Raw genomic sequence first — 18,238 nt, forward strand, 5'->3', positions numbered from 1 at the left:
TACTCTCCAGTCTCTTTAATGTAGTGGCAGGCCTTCTTTTCTATATCAAAAACCTCAGGGTCCCATGCAACAAGCTTACAATGAATATACACCTGGGGTGAAATAAGAGAACAGTCAAGAGCTACAGTATGAAAACAACCCAGTCATACAGAGAACTTGTGGTCCACTCACTTCCTCGCCTAAGGCAAACTTGAAGGACTGCAGGTAAAGCAGAATAGCAGACGAGTGGTACCTAGGCAGGAACCTGGAGTTCCCAGTCTTCCCATCTGCAAGGCAACTGAAAATGCATTGTGCAATGAGCAGACAAACAGAACTTCCATCCAGCAAATAAGCTAACTTTAAAATGTATTCAATACTTTTCAACATTTGAGTAGGCTGTTTAGCGCTAGGCAGTCAAAAACCAAAACGTGCACCCTACATGGCCATAGCCAGGTCTGGTACATACCCCTTGTTGGTGATGATGGGGTACACCAGGCTCGCAGACTGCAGTTCTGGTGTTGTGGCCGCCACACACTCCTCCAAGAGCAGCAGCAAGGGCTGATGGTCCTTCTGATCCACTGCTGCCCAGATGGGGATGAAAGAGCCCAGGGGAAACAGGCTGCTCTTAGCCAGACCAGTAAGGTCTTCTACATGCAACAGAGAGGGGAAGGGGCGCAATGCTCATACGTACTGTACAGCCACAGGTTTCAACTAGCTTTGGGCAGTGTCCTCTGCTAGGAATTTCTTTACCAGGTAAGTTGACTGAACATATTCTTACAATAATTGATGTTGTATGAGTCACTCACCATTGAGGAGTGCCATGTGGAAAACCAATCCTCCATGACCCTCAGCACTACCATAGGCAGGGATAAGGAATGGGGGAATCCATCCCTCAGGGCTACATACAAGGGGGAATGTTTAGTTTAATAATGAAGGTGGCAAAGGCTTAGGAAGATTTGATTCCAACACCATAGCTAGAGTACACTACACCCAATAGAGCCCTAAAACTCAACTCAGTTCCACTGCATTTAAAAAATAAAAAATCATTCCCCTCTAATTAGGGACTGATTTAGACCTGGGACACCAGGTGTGTGCAATTAATGATAAAGTAGAACCGAAAGACAGCAGGCACCAGACCTCTTAGGGTAAGAGTTGAGTACCCCTGGCATAGATGGTTACCTTATGTAAACACACTTTATATGGTGACTAATAGCAGCAGGTTTGGGCTTTCGGTTAGGTCTGTAAGTCAGGCTGGTTGAATAGATGTGTTTTTTGCCAGTCACCTGGGGAATAGAAGGAGAAGCATTAGTCGTCGCAGGATCCAAAATGGCATACATTGGGTCAAGAGTTAGCCATTACCCGTTTCTTGATGGCACAGCCATTGAGGTTGTAGTGGAATGTCGCCATCCCTTCTCCCGTGGGAAGAACAGAAAATGTGGACGGAACACAGTGTCCAAGGAAAAGACGGGCAGCATGTTCAACCAACTCTGGACTGACCTTCCATGTCACTTTAATGGAGTGTTTCTCACAATCCACATTAAAATCTAAAAATATAAATTTGATAATGTCATCATTCACATCTCAAGAGCCAACACCACAACTTGGCTAGTCTGTTAGGCGGTCAGCATGAGATAAGTAACCTATTCAAGTTAACATGGTATCAGCGCTACATAATCATATTATGCGTTCATTATTAGACGTACCTTCATTGGCAGCGCTTGCTGCTGCTACGACGACAGCCAAAACAATTCCACATTGCCAAAGGAGAGACATGACTAAATGATCTAGGAGTGCCTACAAACTAGAAATATTTATGGACCAATTGATCCTAATCATCTTAATTCTGAACACCCGTGAGAGGTCAAGGAGCGATAATTATAGACCTAAAAACTTACCAACATCATCACTTTTGGTATTTCCTGGTCTGAAAACATCCTTGAATTTTTATGGGTTTTAAAAGTAAAAATGGTAATAGTCACATCTTTTCCCCATAAAGTAGTCTGTAAAGCGTCTCACAAAACACGACGGACGGACAGAATAGTGACTTACACAGGAGATAAAGTTGAATCAAAAAGATTGAACAATCTGGTTTGCTCAATTTGACAGTACCACACTAAGTGTGGATTAGGTATTTTTTACATCGATTTAAAGTGTATTTTATGCGACAGTCAAAATGCTGATCAAGGATAAGGTAAGACCAGCAAATTTAATTGGTGGCCAAGCCCGCTAGTTTACATACTGAATGATCATCTCATCACCGATCTAGCTATCTGCCGTAGCTAAATATATGAATAGATCTGAAAAGCGCTATATAGTGAGCATCGCAGCAGGCCATTGGCATACCCGTATAGAATGCAGAGTTCGCTAACGTTAACTATACTGAACCAAAATGTAAACGCCGCAAGCAACAATGAAAGATTTTTCTGAGTTACATTTCATATAAGGAAATCAGTCAATTGAATTAAATTCATTAGGCCCCAATCTATGGATTTCACAGGACTGGGCAGGGGCGCAGCCATGGTTGGGACTGGGAGAGCAGGGGTGCAGCAATGGATGGGACTGGGAGGGCAAGTGCGCAGCCACAGGGGAGCCAGGCCAAGCCAATCAGAATGAGTTCTTCCCCACAAAAGGGCTTTATTACAGACAGAAATACTCCTCAGTTTCATCAGCTGTCAGGGTTGCTGGTTTCAGAGGATCCCTCAGGTGAAGAAGCCAGATGTGGACGTCCTGGGCTGGAGTGGTTACACGTGGTCTGTGGTTGTGAGGCCGGTTGGACGTACTGCAAATTCTCTAAAACGACATTGGAGGCGGCTTTTGTAGAGAAATGAACAGTCAATTCTCTGGCAAAAGCTTTGGTGGACTTTCCTACAGTCAGCATGGCAATTGCATTTTGTATGCTATTTTGTATGCTATTGTATGTGTGAACGATGGCTAGCTCCTCGAATGATCCCAGTCCCTCCTATTGTGCATCTTTTGTAGAAAGAGGCGACGATTCTCAGAACATATGTTCTCTACAAATGTTTTATTTCCTTTTGGATGCAGATGCAAGATGCAGAGAGTGAGTTCTGCTTAATTAAAACGACCTGATCTCCAAAGTCCAAGTCTATAGTCTCAATCAACCACACACAACGCAGAGTTACAGCGGTGCAGTATAGCACCGGTTACATTGGTGCCTTCTCGACCCGGATTCATCGTTGATCGACGTCAGCTCAATCACCGCGGCGCTGCTTCTCGAGAGACTAATTATATCATTGAGGTATTCTTGCCGCCTTGTGGCAAAAATCGGAAGTACACGTCTTTTTTCCTGTTTATTTTTTTTTCTGACAACGATGGATTGAGAGCGCTGTTTATAGTTAACCAACATAGAAGTGTGTTCATCAACAGACATTTTAACGTAACATTAGTGGTTTAGTGGCATGGCATCTTATAATGGCGATGAACCCAAATTCACTGCTGGGAGGGGGAGGTTTTTCTCATACTCTGATCAAACCCCTGTAAAGTGTGTAGGTGCAGGAGGTTCCCCCATGTTTTGCTCCACAAAAAAATTGGATGAAAGCCCTTCATCTGGTGTTAATCCAAATGCCCCTGTAGATGGTCTAGCTGAGCTGGTCACTCAGCTAGCCCAGGAAATAGGGAGCTCGATTAGGGAAGAACTACAGAGTGGCAGGTCCAGTACTTATGAGCCACCAGTCGGTAGGATATGTAGATCTCAGTAAAATTAAGTTCACCATGCAATCAGACTTAAAGGAACCTCCTACATATAGAGGAGATGTTACAGACAAATGCTCCATTCATGAATGGGAGGAGTTGATGAGAATATACTTGAGGAGGAAGGGATGTCCGGTTGAGGAACAATCAGATGAGATAATTAGTCGATTATCTGGCAAAGCAAGAGACATGGTAAAGATGAATTTACGCAATGAGACAACAGTTGATCCTACAGAGAAGCCAGAGATTGTATTTGACATTCTGAAACAGAAATTCAGCGAATTGGCCTATTCATGCATGCCCTTGGCTGATTTTTACAATACTAAACCTGTACCCGGAGAGGCTGTTATGGAGTATTGGGTTCGATTGAACAAGGCCGTAGATGTCGCTGACGTGGGCCTTAAGAGACAAGGTAAGAAGATTGACTCCGATGTCGTTAGGATGTTTGTAACATACTGCCCTGACCCCAAACTGGCAGCAGTATTCCAATACAAGTCTGCTGAGAAATGGACTGCGAGTGAAGTACAGGAGAGAATCCATGAACATGAACGCCGCAGGAAAGCCACCATGTGTCAATCTACCGCTGTATCCTCAAAGCAAGTAACAGTACATCCCCAGATAACTCCATGTGAAGGCGGGGTCAACTGATAACTGATGTAATTTACTCATGTTACCTTATAACTCTTATATGGCTCTATCATGTGGACAATTGAATATTATTTCTAAGGTGTTTTTCCATTTGTTGCCACCAGGTGACATCTCTCATTTAAACATCTTTGGCCAGTGCATAGGTGAAAATAATTTCATTTGAATAAAGTGTTAAACAGATTATTACAGTTACATAAGTGGCAACAGGGAAACTATGACAACTATGAAACTATGACAACTATTTCCCTTTTTCTCTCTATTTTTACCCCACATAGTTTTTTTTGCATCGATAACGACAAAAAGCAAAGTCTCAAATTTTAAGCAACATTTGGTAAAAAATCATTTTGACACGTTTTTGCTCCATTGTATACTCCCAGGGCCACAAGCCATGTATGTTTTCTGTACTCTATGACAGGTTTAAAGTTCATGTTCTGTAGACCTATGACACTGACGCTACATGATACATTTGGCTGTTATTAAAATATAAATCTCAATGCATTTCAGCACACTGATATCATAATTGAGGGTCTATTGCTGTCCTCTTAAAAGCTGGGAAAAAAACACCTTTGCAGAGTGGATGAAGCCAACACATACTGTACCCTACATTATATGAGCATAACACTCATAGGAGTTTCACTTAATCGTTCTCAGAGCGGAAAGGATTATGATTGGTTGCATCAGGCAACCAATGAAAAAGAAGAGGAGGCGGGAATACCAAACGGAGAGCAGGCAGGTAGACATGTCACTTGATAGGCAAAATAAACACGTTTGGGGAAAAAGTGAGGGAGGAATAAGCATATAAGCAAAGTTGAATATAGTTCTTCATTTTGTGCATTCATGTCCTGTTTCCAGTTAGTCTAATTAACGGATTAAATACTAAATGTGATGCAAGCTAAAATTAGTTAGGTAAAATGCGTTTTCTACGTTGTTAGCAAGCCAACAGTTTAGCCTTAGTTACCAAGCTGCTAGCTAGCTCAACAGTTTTAGCCTTACAGTGCCTTCAGAAAGTATTCGTACCTTTGACTTATTCCACATTTTGTTGTGTTACAGCCTGAATAAAATGTTTAAATATATATTTTTTAAATCACCCATCTACACATACCCCATAATGACAAAGTAAAAACAGGTTTATAGAAATGTTTGCAAATGTATTGAAAATGAAGTATCTCAATTACATACCCTGAGTCAATACTTTGTACAAGCACCTTTGGCAGAGATTACAGCAGTGAGTCTTTCTGGGTAAGTCTATAAGAGCTTTCCACACCTCGATTGTGCAATATTTGCCCATTATTCTTTAAGCTCTGTCAAATTGGTTATTGATCAACAGTAATGATTTAGATGCACTATTGTAAAGTGGCTGTTCCACTGGATGTCAGAAGGTGAATTCACCAATTTGTAAGTCGCTCTGGATAAGAGCGTCTGCTACATGACTTAAATGTAAAATGTAAATGTAGTGTATATTTGGCCTTGCGTTTCAGGTTATTGTCCTGCTGAATGGTGAGTTTGTCTCCAAGTGTCTGTTGGAAAGCAGACTGAACCAGGTTTGCCTTTAGGATTTTGCCTGTGCTTAGCTCTATTCCATTTATTTTCATCCGAAAATATTCAGTCCTTGCCGATGACACGCATACCCATAACATGACGCAGCCACCACCATGCTTGGAAAATATGAAGAGTGGTACTCAGTCATGTGTTGTGTTTGATTTGCCTCAAACATACTGTAATGCTTTGTAGTCAGGACAAAGTTACTTCTTTGACCTAATTTTGTACAGTTTTACTTCAGTACCTTATTGCAAACAGGATGCATGTTTTGGAATATTATATTCTGAACAGACTTCCTTCTCTTCACTCTGTAATTTTGGTAAGTATTGTGGAGTAACTATGTACAATGCTGTTGATCCAGCCTCAGTTCTCTCCTCTCTAAACTTGGCTTGTCAATTTGATCTTGGGGTGGGCTACTGCTGAAAAAGTATAGCCAACAATAAGCAGGTTCACTTATGACAAGCTTTCAAATAGCGTTACCATTGCATGAACACCTGCTGTGACTATCATTAGCAAACTAATTATGCCAAAAGAAGAAAGTGTTACAGTTCAAGAGTAATCAGGACACTGGGAAGTCCAGAACACTGAGCACTCTCATTGAGATCATCTTCTTACAACCAGATGGTCACATCTTGGCTATTTTGTGTAGATACCGGCGCCGCACTACTGGATTTAGGGTACATCTCATCAGGATCAAAGCATTTTGACAACCATTAGAAACAAACACCATTGTAAAGTACTCATTTTATTGAAACGTGCTCAAGTCAAAGGACTTCATATCCATACTGGGGATAGTGATGCACCCTTCAGGCCACCTACAATTAGATGGCTGTAGAGACAGAAAAGACAGCCATCCCTGTAACAGGTTGAAGAAGTGTTAGTAACATGCATCTAATTGCCGTTGGGGGATGTTACAGTAAAATAACCAGCACACACACCTGACAAGCAAAGTGTTCCAGACCATTACACCAACCAGTCAACTGAATACAGAACACAATGACATGTTCAAGTTAATTTGGCATCAAAGCTGATACAATTAAAAGCCAAGTGTAAACTATAGTCTTCAATGCCAAAATCACCAACCTTGTTCTACAGTAGGATATTTTCCAAATTCACTGGGGATCTGGGTTTCAGAGTTTTCCACTATTGTGAGCGGTCCAAGAACAGAGTTTTGAACCAGGCCCTGGGGTTCTGAGAAAAAAATATATACATTACTTCAAGCTGCAGTCCCATCAGAACTCAAGAGTGATCAGCTCAAATGAATATGGAACTACAGTTTAGTCAGGCTTGAAATGAAGTGCCTCAAAATACCTGAATCCACACCCCTTTCAACCGAGGCTTGCAACTCGAGTCACAGCACTTGCAGAGGTCACTTTGAGACGGGTCGTCCAGCAGCTCCCATCTATGAATAAAAAAGTTGGCTGTTGCATTGGCACTAACGTCATTATGGTCGTTATGTGACCAATACTTACTCTCCAGTCTCTTTAATGTAGTGGCAGGCCTTCTTTTCTATATCAAAAACCTCAGGGTCCCATGCAACAAGCTTACAATGAATATACACCTGGGGTGAAATAAGAGAACAGTCAAGAGCTACAGTATGAAAACAACCCAGTCATACAGAGAACTTGTGGTCCACTCACTTCCTCGCCTAAGGCAAACTTGAAGGACTGCAGGTAAAGCAGAATAGCAGACGAGTGGTACCTAGGCAGGAACCTGGAGTTCCCAGTCTTCCCATCTGCAAGGCAACTGAAAATGCATTGTGCAATGAGCAGACAAACAGAACTTCCATCCAGCAAATAAGCTAACTTTAAAATGTATTCAATACTTTTCAACATTTGAGTAGGCTGTTTAGCGCTAGGCAGTCAAAAACCAAAACGTGCACCCTACATGGCCATAGCCAGGTCTGGTACATACCCCTTGTTGGTGATGATGGGGTACACCAGGCTCGCAGACTGCAGTTCTGGTGTTGTGGCCGCCACACACTCCTCCAAGAGCAGCAGCAAGGGCTGATGGTCCTTCTGATCCACTGCTGCCCAGATGGGGATGAAAGAGCCCAGGGGAAACAGGCTGCTCTTAGCCAGACCAGTAAGGTCTTCTACATGCAACAGAGAGGGGAAGGGGCGCAATGCTCATACGTACTGTACAGCCACAGGTTTCAACTAGCTTTGGGCAGTGTCCTCTGCTAGGAATTTCTTTACCAGGTAAGTTGACTGAACATATTCTTACAATAATTGATGTTGTATGAGTCACTCACCATTGAGGAGTGCCATGTGGAAAACCAATCCTCCATGACCCTCAGCACTACCATAGGCAGGGATAAGGAATGGGGGAATCCATCCCTCAGGGCTACATACAAGGGGGAATGTTTAGTTTAATAATGAAGGTGGCAAAGGCTTAGGAAGATTTGATTCCAACACCATAGCTAGAGTACACTACACCCAATAGAGCCCTAAAACTCAACTCAGTTCCACTGCATTTAAAAAATAAAAAATCATTCCCCTCTAATTAGGGACTGATTTAGACCTGGGACACCAGGTGTGTGCAATTAATGATAAAGTAGAACCGAAAGACAGCAGGCACCAGACCTCTTAGGGTAAGAGTTGAGTACCCCTGGCATAGATGGTTACCTTATGTAAACACACTTTATATGGTGACTAATAGCAGCAGGTTTGGGCTTTCGGTTAGGTCTGTAAGTCAGGCTGGTTGAATAGATGTGTTTTTTGCCAGTCACCTGGGGAATAGAAGGAGAAGCATTAGTCGTCGCAGGATCCAAAATGGCATACATTGGGTCAAGAGTTAGCCATTACCCGTTTCTTGATGGCACAGCCATTGAGGTTGTAGTGGAATGTCGCCATCCCTTCTCCCGTGGGAAGAACAGAAAATGTGGACGGAACACAGTGTCCAAGGAAAAGACGGGCAGCATGTTCAACCAACTCTGGACTGACCTTCCATGTCACTTTAATGGAGTGTTTCTCACAATCCACATTAAAATCTAAAAATATAAATTTGATAATGTCATCATTCACATCTCAAGAGCCAACACCACAACTTGGCTAGTCTGTTAGGCGGTCAGCATGAGATAAGTAACCTATTCAAGTTAACATGGTATCAGCGCTACATAATCATATTATGCGTTCATTATTAGACGTACCTTCATTGGCAGCGCTTGCTGCTGCTACGACGACAGCCAAAACAATTCCACATTGCCAAAGGAGAGACATGACTAAATGATCTAGGAGTGCCTACAAACTAGAAATATTTATGGACCAATTGATCCTAATCATCTTAATTCTGAACACCCGTGAGAGGTCAAGGAGCGATAATTATAGACCTAAAAACTTACCAACATCATCACTTTTGGTATTTCCTGGTCTGAAAACATCCTTGAATTTTTATGGGTTTTAAAAGTAAAAATGGTAATAGTCACATCTTTTCCCCATAAAGTAGTCTGTAAGGCGTCTCACAAAACACGACGGACGGACAGAATAGTGACTTACACAGGAGATAAAGTTGAATCAAAAAGATTGAACAATCTGGTTTGCTCAATTTGACAGTACCACACTAAGTGTGGATTAGGTATTTTTTACATCGATTTAAAGTGTATTTTATGCGACAGTCAAAATGCTGATCAAGGATAAGGTAAGACCAGCAAATTTAATTGGTGGCCAAGCCCGCTAGTTTACATACTGAATGATCATCTCATCACCGATCTAGCTATCTGCCGTAGCTAAATATATGAATAGATCTGAAAAGCGCTATATAGTGAGTATCGCAGCAGGCCATTGGCATACCCGTATAGAATGCAGAGTTCGCTAACGTTAACTATACTGAACCAAAATGTAAACGCCGCAAGCAACAATGAAAGATTTTTCTGAGTTACATTTCATATAAGGAAATCAGTCAATTGAATTAAATTCATTAGGCCCCAATCTATGGATTTCACAGGACTGGGCAGGGGCGCAGCCATGGTTGGGACTGGGAGAGCAGGGGTGCAGCAATGGATGGGACTGGGAGGGCAAGTGCGCAGCCACAGGGGAGCCAGGCCAAGCCAATCAGAATGAGTTCTTCCCCACAAAAGGGCTTTATTACAGACAGAAATACTCCTCAGTTTCATCAGCTGTCAGGGTTGCTGGTTTCAGAGGATCCCTCAGGTGAAGAAGCCAGATGTGGACGTCCTGGGCTGGAGTGGTTACACGTGGTCTGTGGTTGTGAGGCCGGTTGGACGTACTGCAAATTCTCTAAAACGACATTGGAGGCGGCTTTTGTAGAGAAATGAACAGTCAATTCTCTGGCAAAAGCTTTGGTGGACTTTCCTACAGTCAGCATGGCAATTGCATTTTGTATGCTATTTTGTATGCTATTGTATGTGTGAACGATGGCTAGCTCCTCGAATGATCCCAGTCCCTCCTATTGTGCATCTTTTGTAGAAAGAGGCGCGATTCTCAGAACATATGTTCTCTACAAATGTTTTATTTCCTTTTGGATGCAGATGCAAGATGCAGAGAGTGAGTTCTGCTTAATTAAAACGACCTGATCTCCAAAGTCCAAGTCTATAGTCTCAATCAACCACACACAACGCAGAGTTACAGCGGTGCAGTATAGCACCGGTTACATTGGTGCCTTCTCGACCCGGATTCATCGTTGATCGACGTCAGCTCAATCACCGCGGCGCTGCTTCTCGAGAGACTAATTATATCATTGAGGTATTCTTGCCGCCTTGTGGCAAAAATCGGAAGTACACGTCTTTTTCCTGTTTATTTTTTTTTCTGACAACGATGGATTGAGAGCGCTGTTTATAGTTAACCAACATAGAAGTGTGTTCATCAACAGACATTTTAACGTAACATTAGTGGTTTAGTGGCATGGCATCTTATAATGGCGATGAACCCAAATTCACTGCTGGGAGGGGGAGGTTTTTCTCATACTCTGATCAAACCCCTGTAAAGTGTGTAGGTGCAGGAGGTTCCCCCATGTTTTGCTCCACAAAAAAATTGGATGAAAGCCCTTCATCTGGTGTTAATCCAAATGCCCCTGTAGATGGTCTAGCTGAGCTGGTCACTCAGCTAGCCCAGGAAATAGGGAGCTCGATTAGGGAAGAACTACAGAGTGGCAGGTCCAGTACTTATGAGCCACCAGTCGGTAGGATATGTAGATCTCAGTAAAATTAAGTTCACCATGCAATCAGACTTAAAGGAACCTCCTACATATAGAGGAGATGTTACAGACAAATGCTCCATTCATGAATGGGAGGAGTTGATGAGAATATACTTGAGGAGGAAGGGATGTCCGGTTGAGGAACAATCAGATGAGATAATTAGTCGATTATCTGGCAAAGCAAGAGACATGGTAAAGATGAATTTACGCAATGAGACAACAGTTGATCCTACAGAGAAGCCAGAGATTGTATTTGACATTCTGAAACAGAAATTCAGCGAATTGGCCTATTCATGCATGCCCTTGGCTGATTTTTACAATACTAAACCTGTACCCGGAGAGGCTGTTATGGAGTATTGGGTTCGATTGAACAAGGCCGTAGATGTCGCTGACGTGGGCCTTAAGAGACAAGGTAAGAAGATTGACTCCGATGTCGTTAGGATGTTTGTAACATACTGCCCTGACCCCAAACTGGCAGCAGTATTCCAATACAAGTCTGCTGAGAAATGGACTGCGAGTGAAGTACAGGAGAGAATCCATGAACATGAACGCCGCAGGAAAGCCACCATGTGTCAATCTACCGCTGTATCCTCAAAGCAAGTAACAGTACATCCCCAGATAACTCCATGTGAAGGCGGGGTCAACTGATAACTGATGTAATTTACTCATGTTACCTTATAACTCTTATATGGCTCTATCATGTGGACAATTGAATATTATTTCTAAGGTGTTTTTCCATTTGTTGCCACCAGGTGACATCTCTCATTTAAACATCTTTGGCCAGTGCATAGGTGAAAATAATTTCATTTGAATAAAGTGTTAAACAGATTATTACAGTTACATAAGTGGCAACAGGGAAACTATGACAACTATGAAACTATGACAACTATTTCCCTTTTTCTCTCTATTTTTACCCCACATAGTTTTTTTTGCATCGATAACGACAAAAAGCAAAGTCTCAAATTTTAAGCAACATTTGGTAAAAAATCATTTTGACACGTTTTTGCTCCATTGTATACTCCCAGGGCCACAAGCCATGTATGTTTTCTGTACTCTATGACAGGTTTAAAGTTCATGTTCTGTAGACCTATGACACTGACGCTACATGATACATTTGGCTGTTATTAAAATATAAATCTCAATGCATTTCAGCACACTGATATCATAATTGAGGGTCTATTGCTGTCCTCTTAAAAGCTGGGAAAAAAACACCTTTGCAGAGTGGATGAAGCCAACACATACTGTACCCTACATTATATGAGCATAACACTCATAGGAGTTTCACTTAATCGTTCTCAGAGCGGAAAGGATTATGATTGGTTGCATCAGGCAACCAATGAAAAAGAAGAGGAGGCGGGAATACCAAACGGAGAGCAGGCAGGTAGACATGTCACTTGATAGGCAAAATAAACACGTTTGGGGAAAAAGTGAGGGAGGAATAAGCATATAAGCAAAGTTGAATATAGTTCTTCATTTTGTGCATTCATGTCCTGTTTCCAGTTAGTCTAATTAACGGATTAAATACTAAATGTGATGCAAGCTAAAATTAGTTAGGTAAAATGCGTTTTCTACGTTGTTAGCAAGCCAACAGTTTAGCCTTAGTTACCAAGCTGCTAGCTAGCTCAACAGTTTTAGCCTTACAGTGCCTTCAGAAAGTATTCGTACCTTTGACTTATTCCACATTTTGTTGTGTTACAGCCTGAATAAAATGTTTAAATATATATTTTTTAAATCACCCATCTACACATACCCCATAATGACAAAGTAAAAACAGGTTTATAGAAATGTTTGCAAATGTATTGAAAATGAAGTATCTCAATTACATACCCTGAGTCAATACTTTGTACAAGCACCTTTGGCAGAGATTACAGCAGTGAGTCTTTCTGGGTAAGTCTATAAGAGCTTTCCACACCTCGATTGTGCAATATTTGCCCATTATTCTTTAAGCTCTGTCAAATTGGTTATTGATCAACAGTAATGATTTAGATGCACTATTGTAAAGTGGCTGTTCCACTGGATGTCAGAAGGTGAATTCACCAATTTGTAAGTCGCTCTGGATAAGAGCGTCTGCTACATGACTTAAATGTAAAATGTAAATGTAGTGTATATTTGGCCTTGCGTTTCAGGTTATTGTCCTGCTGAATGGTGAGTTTGTCTCCAAGTGTCTGTTGGAAAGCAGACTGAACCAGGTTTGCCTTTAGGATTTTGCCTGTGCTTAGCTCTATTCCATTTATTTTCATCCGAAAATATTCAGTCCTTGCCGATGACACGCATACCCATAACATGACGCAGCCACCACCATGCTTGGAAAATATGAAGAGTGGTACTCAGTCATGTGTTGTGTTTGATTTGCCTCAAACATACTGTAATGCTTTGTAGTCAGGACAAAGTTACTTCTTTGACCTAATTTTGTACAGTTTTACTTCAGTACCTTATTGCAAACAGGATGCATGTTTTGGAATATTATATTCTGAACAGACTTCCTTCTCTTCACTCTGTAATTTTGGTAAGTATTGTGGAGTAACTATGTACAATGCTGTTGATCCAGCCTCAGTTCTCTCCTCTCTAAACTTGGCTTGTCAATTTGATCTTGGGGTGGGCTACTGCTGAAAAAGTATAGCCAACAATAAGCAGGTTCACTTATGACAAGCTTTCAAATAGCGTTACCATTGCATGAACACCTGCTGTGACTATCATTAGCAAACTAATTATGCCAAAAGAAGAAAGTGTTACAGTTCAAGAGTAATCAGGACACTGGGAAGTCCAGAACACTGAGCACTCTCATTGAGATCATCTTCTTACAACCAGATGGTCACATCTTGGCTATTTTGTGTAGATACCGGCGCCGCACTACTGGATTTAGGGTACATCTCATCAGGATCAAAGCATTTTGACAACCATTAGAAACAAACACCATTGTAAAGTACTCATTTTATTGAAACGTGCTCAAGTCAAAGGACTTCATATCCATACTGGGGATAGTGATGCACCCTTCAGGCCACCTACAATTAGATGGCTGTAGAGACAGAAAAGACAGCCATCCCTGTAACAGGTTGAAGAAGTGTTAGTAACATGCATCTAATTGCCGTTGGGGGATGTTACAGTAAAATAACCAGCACACACACCTGACAAGCAAAGTGTTCCAGACCATTACACCAACCAGTCAACTGAATACAGAACACAATGACATGTTCAAGTTAATTTGGCATCAAAGCTGATACAATTAAAAGCCAAGTGTAAACTATAGTCTTCAATGCCAAAATCACCAACCTTGTTCTACAGTAGGATATTTTCCAAATTCACTGGGGATCTGGGTTTCAGAGTTTTCCACTATTGTGAGCGGTCCAAGAACAGAGTTTTGAACCAGGCCCTGGGGTTCTGAGAAAAAAAATATATACATTACTTCAAGCTGCAGTCCCATCAGAACTCAAGAGTGATCAGCTCAAATGAATATGGAACTACAGTTTAGTCAGGCTTGAAATGAAGTGCCTCAAAATACCTGAATCCACACCCCTCTTCAACCGAGGCTTGCAACTCGAGTCACAGCACTTGCAGAGGTCACTTTGAGACGGGTCGTCCAGCAGCTCCCATCTATGAATAAAAAAAGTTGGCTGTTGCATTGGCACTAACGTCATTATGGTCGTTATGTGACCAATACTTACTCTCCAGTCTCTTTAATGTAGTGGCAGGCCTTCTTTTCTATATCAAAAACCTCAGGGTCCCATGCAACAAGCTTACAATGAATATACACCTGGGGTGAAATAAGAGAACAGTCAAGAGCTACAGTATGAAAACAACCCAGTCATACAGAGAACTTGTGGTCCACTCACTTCCTCGCCTAAGGCAAACTTGAAGGACTGCAGGTAAAGCAGAATAGCAGACGAGTGGTACCTAGGCAGGAACCTGGAGTTCCCAGTCTTCCCATCTGCAAGGCAACTGAAAATGCATTGTGCAATGAGCAGACAAACAGAACTTCCATCCAGCAAATAAGCTAACTTTAAAATGTATTCAATACTTTTCAACATTTGAGTAGGCTGTTTAGCGCTAGGCAGTCAAAAACCAAAACGTGCACCCTACATGGCCATAGCCAGGTCTGGTACATACCCCTTGTTGGTGATGATGGGGTACACCAGGCTCGCAGACTGCAGTTCTGGTGTTGTGGCCGCCACACACTCCTCCAAGAGCAGCAGCAAGGGCTGATGGTCCTTCTGATCCACTGCTGCCCAGATGGGGATGAAAGAGCCCAGGGGAAACAGGCTGCTCTTAGCCAGACCAGTAAGGTCTTCTACATGCAACAGAGAGGGGAAGGGGCGCAATGCTCATACGTACTGTACAGCCACAGGTTTCAACTAGCTTTGGGCAGTGTCCTCTGCTAGGAATTTCTTTACCAGGTAAGTTGACTGAACATATTCTTACAATAATTGATGTTGTATGAGTCACTCACCATTGAGGAGTGCCATGTGGAAAACCAATCCTCCATGACCCTCAGCACTACCATAGGCAGGGATAAGGAATGGGGGAATCCATCCCTCAGGGCTACATACAAGGGGGAATGTTTAGTTTAATAATGAAGGTGGCAAAGGCTTAGGAAGATTTGATTCCAACACCATAGCTAGAGTACACTACACCCAATAGAGCCCTAAAACTCAACTCAGTTCCACTGCATTTAAAAAATAAAAAATCATTCCCCTCTAATTAGGGACTGATTTAGACCTGGGACACCAGGTGTGTGCAATTAATGATAAAGTAGAACCGAAAGACAGCAGGCACCAGACCTCTTAGGGTAAGAGTTGAGTACCCCTGGCATAGATGGTTACCTTATGTAAACACACTTTATATGGTGACTAATAGCAGCAGGTTTGGGCTTTCGGTTAGGTCTGTAAGTCAGGCTGGTTGAATAGATGTGTTTTTTGCCAGTCACCTGGGGAATAGAAGGAGAAGCATTAGTCGTCGCAGGATCCAAAATGGCATACATTGGGTCAAGAGTTAGCCATTACCCGTTTCTTGATGGCACAGCCATTGAGGTTGTAGTGGAATGTCGCCATCCCTTCTCCCGTGGGAAGAACAGAAAATGTGGACGGAACACAGTGTCCAAGGAAAAGACGGGCAGCATGTTCAACCAACTCTGGACTGACCTTCCATGTCACTTTAATGGAGTGTTTCTCACAATCCACATTAAAATCTAAAAATATAAATTTGATAATGTCATCATTCACATCTCAAGAGCCAACACCACAACTTGGCTAGTCTGTTAGGCGGTCAGCATGAGATAAGTAACCTATTCAAGTTAACATGGTATCAGCGCTACATAATCATATTATGCGTTCATTATTAGACGTACCTTCATTGGCAGCGCTTGCTGCTGCTACGACGACAGCCAAAACAATTCCACATTGCCAAAGGAGAGACATGACTAAATGATCTAGGAGTGCCTACAAACTAGAAATATTTATGGACCAATTGATCCTAATCATCTTAATTCTGAACACCCGTGAGAGGTCAAGGAGCGATAATTATAGACCTAAAAACTTACCAACATCATCACTTTTGGTATTTCCTGGTCTGAAAACATCCTTGAATTTTTATGGGTTTTAAAAGTAAAAATGGTAATAGTCACATCTTTTCCCCATAAAGTAGTCTGTAAGGCGTCTCACAAAACACGACGGACGGACAGAATAGTGACTTACACAGGAGATAAAGTTGAATCAAAAAGATTGAACAATCTGGTTTGCTCAATTTGACAGTACCACACTAAGTGTGGATTAGGTATTTTTTACATCGATTTAAAGTGTATTTTATGCGACAGTCAAAATGCTGATCAAGGATAAGGTAAGACCAGCAAATTTAATTGGTGGCCAAGCCCGCTAGTTTACATACTGAATGATCATCTCATCACCGATCTAGCTATCTGCCGTAGCTAAATATATGAATAGATCTGAAAAGCGCTATATAGTGAGTATCGCAGCAGGCCATTGGCATACCCGTATAGAATGCAGAGTTCGCTAACGTTAACTATACTGAACCAAAATGTAAACGCCGCAAGCAACAATGAAAGATTTTTCTGAGTTACATTTCATATAAGGAAATCAGTCAATTGAATTAAATTCATTAGGCCCCAATCTATGGATTTCACAGGACTGGGCAGGGGCGCAGCCATGGTTGGGACTGGGAGAGCAGGGGTGCAGCAATGGATGGGACTGGGAGGGCAAGTGCGCAGCCACAGGGGAGCCAGGCCAAGCCAATCAGAATGAGTTCTTCCCCACAAAAGGGCTTTATTACAGACAGAAATACTCCTCAGTTTCATCAGCTGTCAGGGTTGCTGGTTTCAGAGGATCCCTCAGGTGAAGAAGCCAGATGTGGACGTCCTGGGCTGGAGTGGTTACACGTGGTCTGTGGTTGTGAGGCCGGTTGGACGTACTGCAAATTCTCTAAAACGACATTGGAGGCGGCTTTTGTAGAGAAATGAACAGTCAATTCTCTGGCAAAAGCTTTGGTGGACTTTCCTACAGTCAGCATGGCAATTGCATTTTGTATGCTATTTTGTATGCTATTGTATGTGTGAACGATGGCTAGCTCCTCGAATGATCCCAGTCCCTCCTATTGTGCATCTTTTGTAGAAAGAGGCGACGATTCTCAGAACATATGTTCTCTACAAATGTTTTATTTCCTTTTGGATGCAGATGCAAGATGCAGAGAGTGAGTTCTGCTTAATTAAAACGACCTGATCTCCAAAGTCCAAGTCTATAGTCTCAATCAACCACACACAACGCAGAGTTACAGCGGTGCAGTATAGCACCGGTTACATTGGTGCCTTCTCGACCCGGATTCATCGTTGATCGACGTCAGCTCAATCACCGCGGCGCTGCTTCTCGAGAGACTAATTATATCATTGAGGTATTCTTGCCGCCTTGTGGCAAAAATCGGAAGTACACGTCTTTTTCCTGTTTATTTTTTTTTCTGACAACGATGGATTGAGAGCGCTGTTTATAGTTAACCAACATAGAAGTGTGTTCATCAACAGACATTTTAACGTAACATTAGTGGTTTAGTGGCATGGCATCTTATAATGGCGATGAACCCAAATTCACTGCTGGGAGGGGGAGGTTTTTCTCATACTCTGATCAAACCCCTGTAAAGTGTGTAGGTGCAGGAGGTTCCCCCATGTTTTGCTCCACAAAAAAATTGGATGAAAGCCCTTCATCTGGTGTTA

General features: G+C 42.2%; 3 protein-coding genes and 2 long non-coding RNA genes across 5 annotated transcripts; all 5 read right to left on the reverse strand.

Moving 5' to 3' along the window:
• Positions 1-114: 114 nt before the first annotated feature.
• Positions 115-3,171, reverse strand: LOC135528650 (uncharacterized). Its single transcript, XM_064957768.1, has 6 exons — positions 3,120-3,171; positions 1,339-1,523; positions 1,159-1,262; positions 786-877; positions 446-626; positions 115-277 (listed from the first exon to the last, which is right to left on the reverse strand). The coding sequence occupies exons 1-6, from the start codon at positions 3,169-3,171 to the stop codon at positions 115-117; spliced, it is 777 nt and encodes a 258-aa protein (XP_064813840.1).
• A 2,967-nt stretch (positions 3,172-6,138) lies between these two features.
• On the reverse strand, positions 6,139-7,063 carry LOC135538352 (uncharacterized). Its single transcript, XR_010455410.1, has 3 exons — positions 6,958-7,063; positions 6,813-6,854; positions 6,139-6,730 (listed from the first exon to the last, which is right to left on the reverse strand). It is a non-coding gene; the product is annotated as an uncharacterized LOC135538352 (long non-coding RNA).
• Positions 7,064-7,176: 113 nt separating this feature from the next.
• Positions 7,177-10,513, reverse strand: LOC135528661 (uncharacterized). The gene is made up of 8 exons (XM_064957778.1): positions 10,462-10,513; positions 8,682-8,866; positions 8,502-8,605; positions 8,129-8,220; positions 7,789-7,969; positions 7,515-7,620; positions 7,347-7,435; positions 7,177-7,276 (listed from the first exon to the last, which is right to left on the reverse strand). Exons 1-8 carry the CDS (start codon positions 10,511-10,513, stop codon positions 7,177-7,179), a joined length of 909 nt encoding a protein of 302 aa, XP_064813850.1.
• Positions 10,514-13,479: 2,966 nt separating this feature from the next.
• On the reverse strand, positions 13,480-14,404 carry LOC135538339 (uncharacterized). The gene is made up of 3 exons (XR_010455405.1): positions 14,299-14,404; positions 14,154-14,195; positions 13,480-14,071 (listed from the first exon to the last, which is right to left on the reverse strand). It is a non-coding gene; the product is annotated as an uncharacterized LOC135538339 (long non-coding RNA).
• Positions 14,405-14,801: 397 nt separating this feature from the next.
• On the reverse strand, positions 14,802-17,858 carry LOC135528671 (uncharacterized). The gene is made up of 6 exons (XM_064957788.1): positions 17,807-17,858; positions 16,026-16,210; positions 15,846-15,949; positions 15,473-15,564; positions 15,133-15,313; positions 14,802-14,964 (listed from the first exon to the last, which is right to left on the reverse strand). Exons 1-6 carry the CDS (start codon positions 17,856-17,858, stop codon positions 14,802-14,804), a joined length of 777 nt encoding a protein of 258 aa, XP_064813860.1.
• Between the last annotated feature and the right edge of the window lie 380 nt (positions 17,859-18,238).

The sequence above is a fragment of the Oncorhynchus masou genome, chromosome 5, assembly GCF_036934945.1.
Source record: "Oncorhynchus masou masou isolate Uvic2021 chromosome 5, UVic_Omas_1.1, whole genome shotgun sequence".
In the NCBI taxonomy this organism is placed as follows: Eukaryota; Metazoa; Chordata; class Actinopteri; order Salmoniformes; family Salmonidae; genus Oncorhynchus; species Oncorhynchus masou.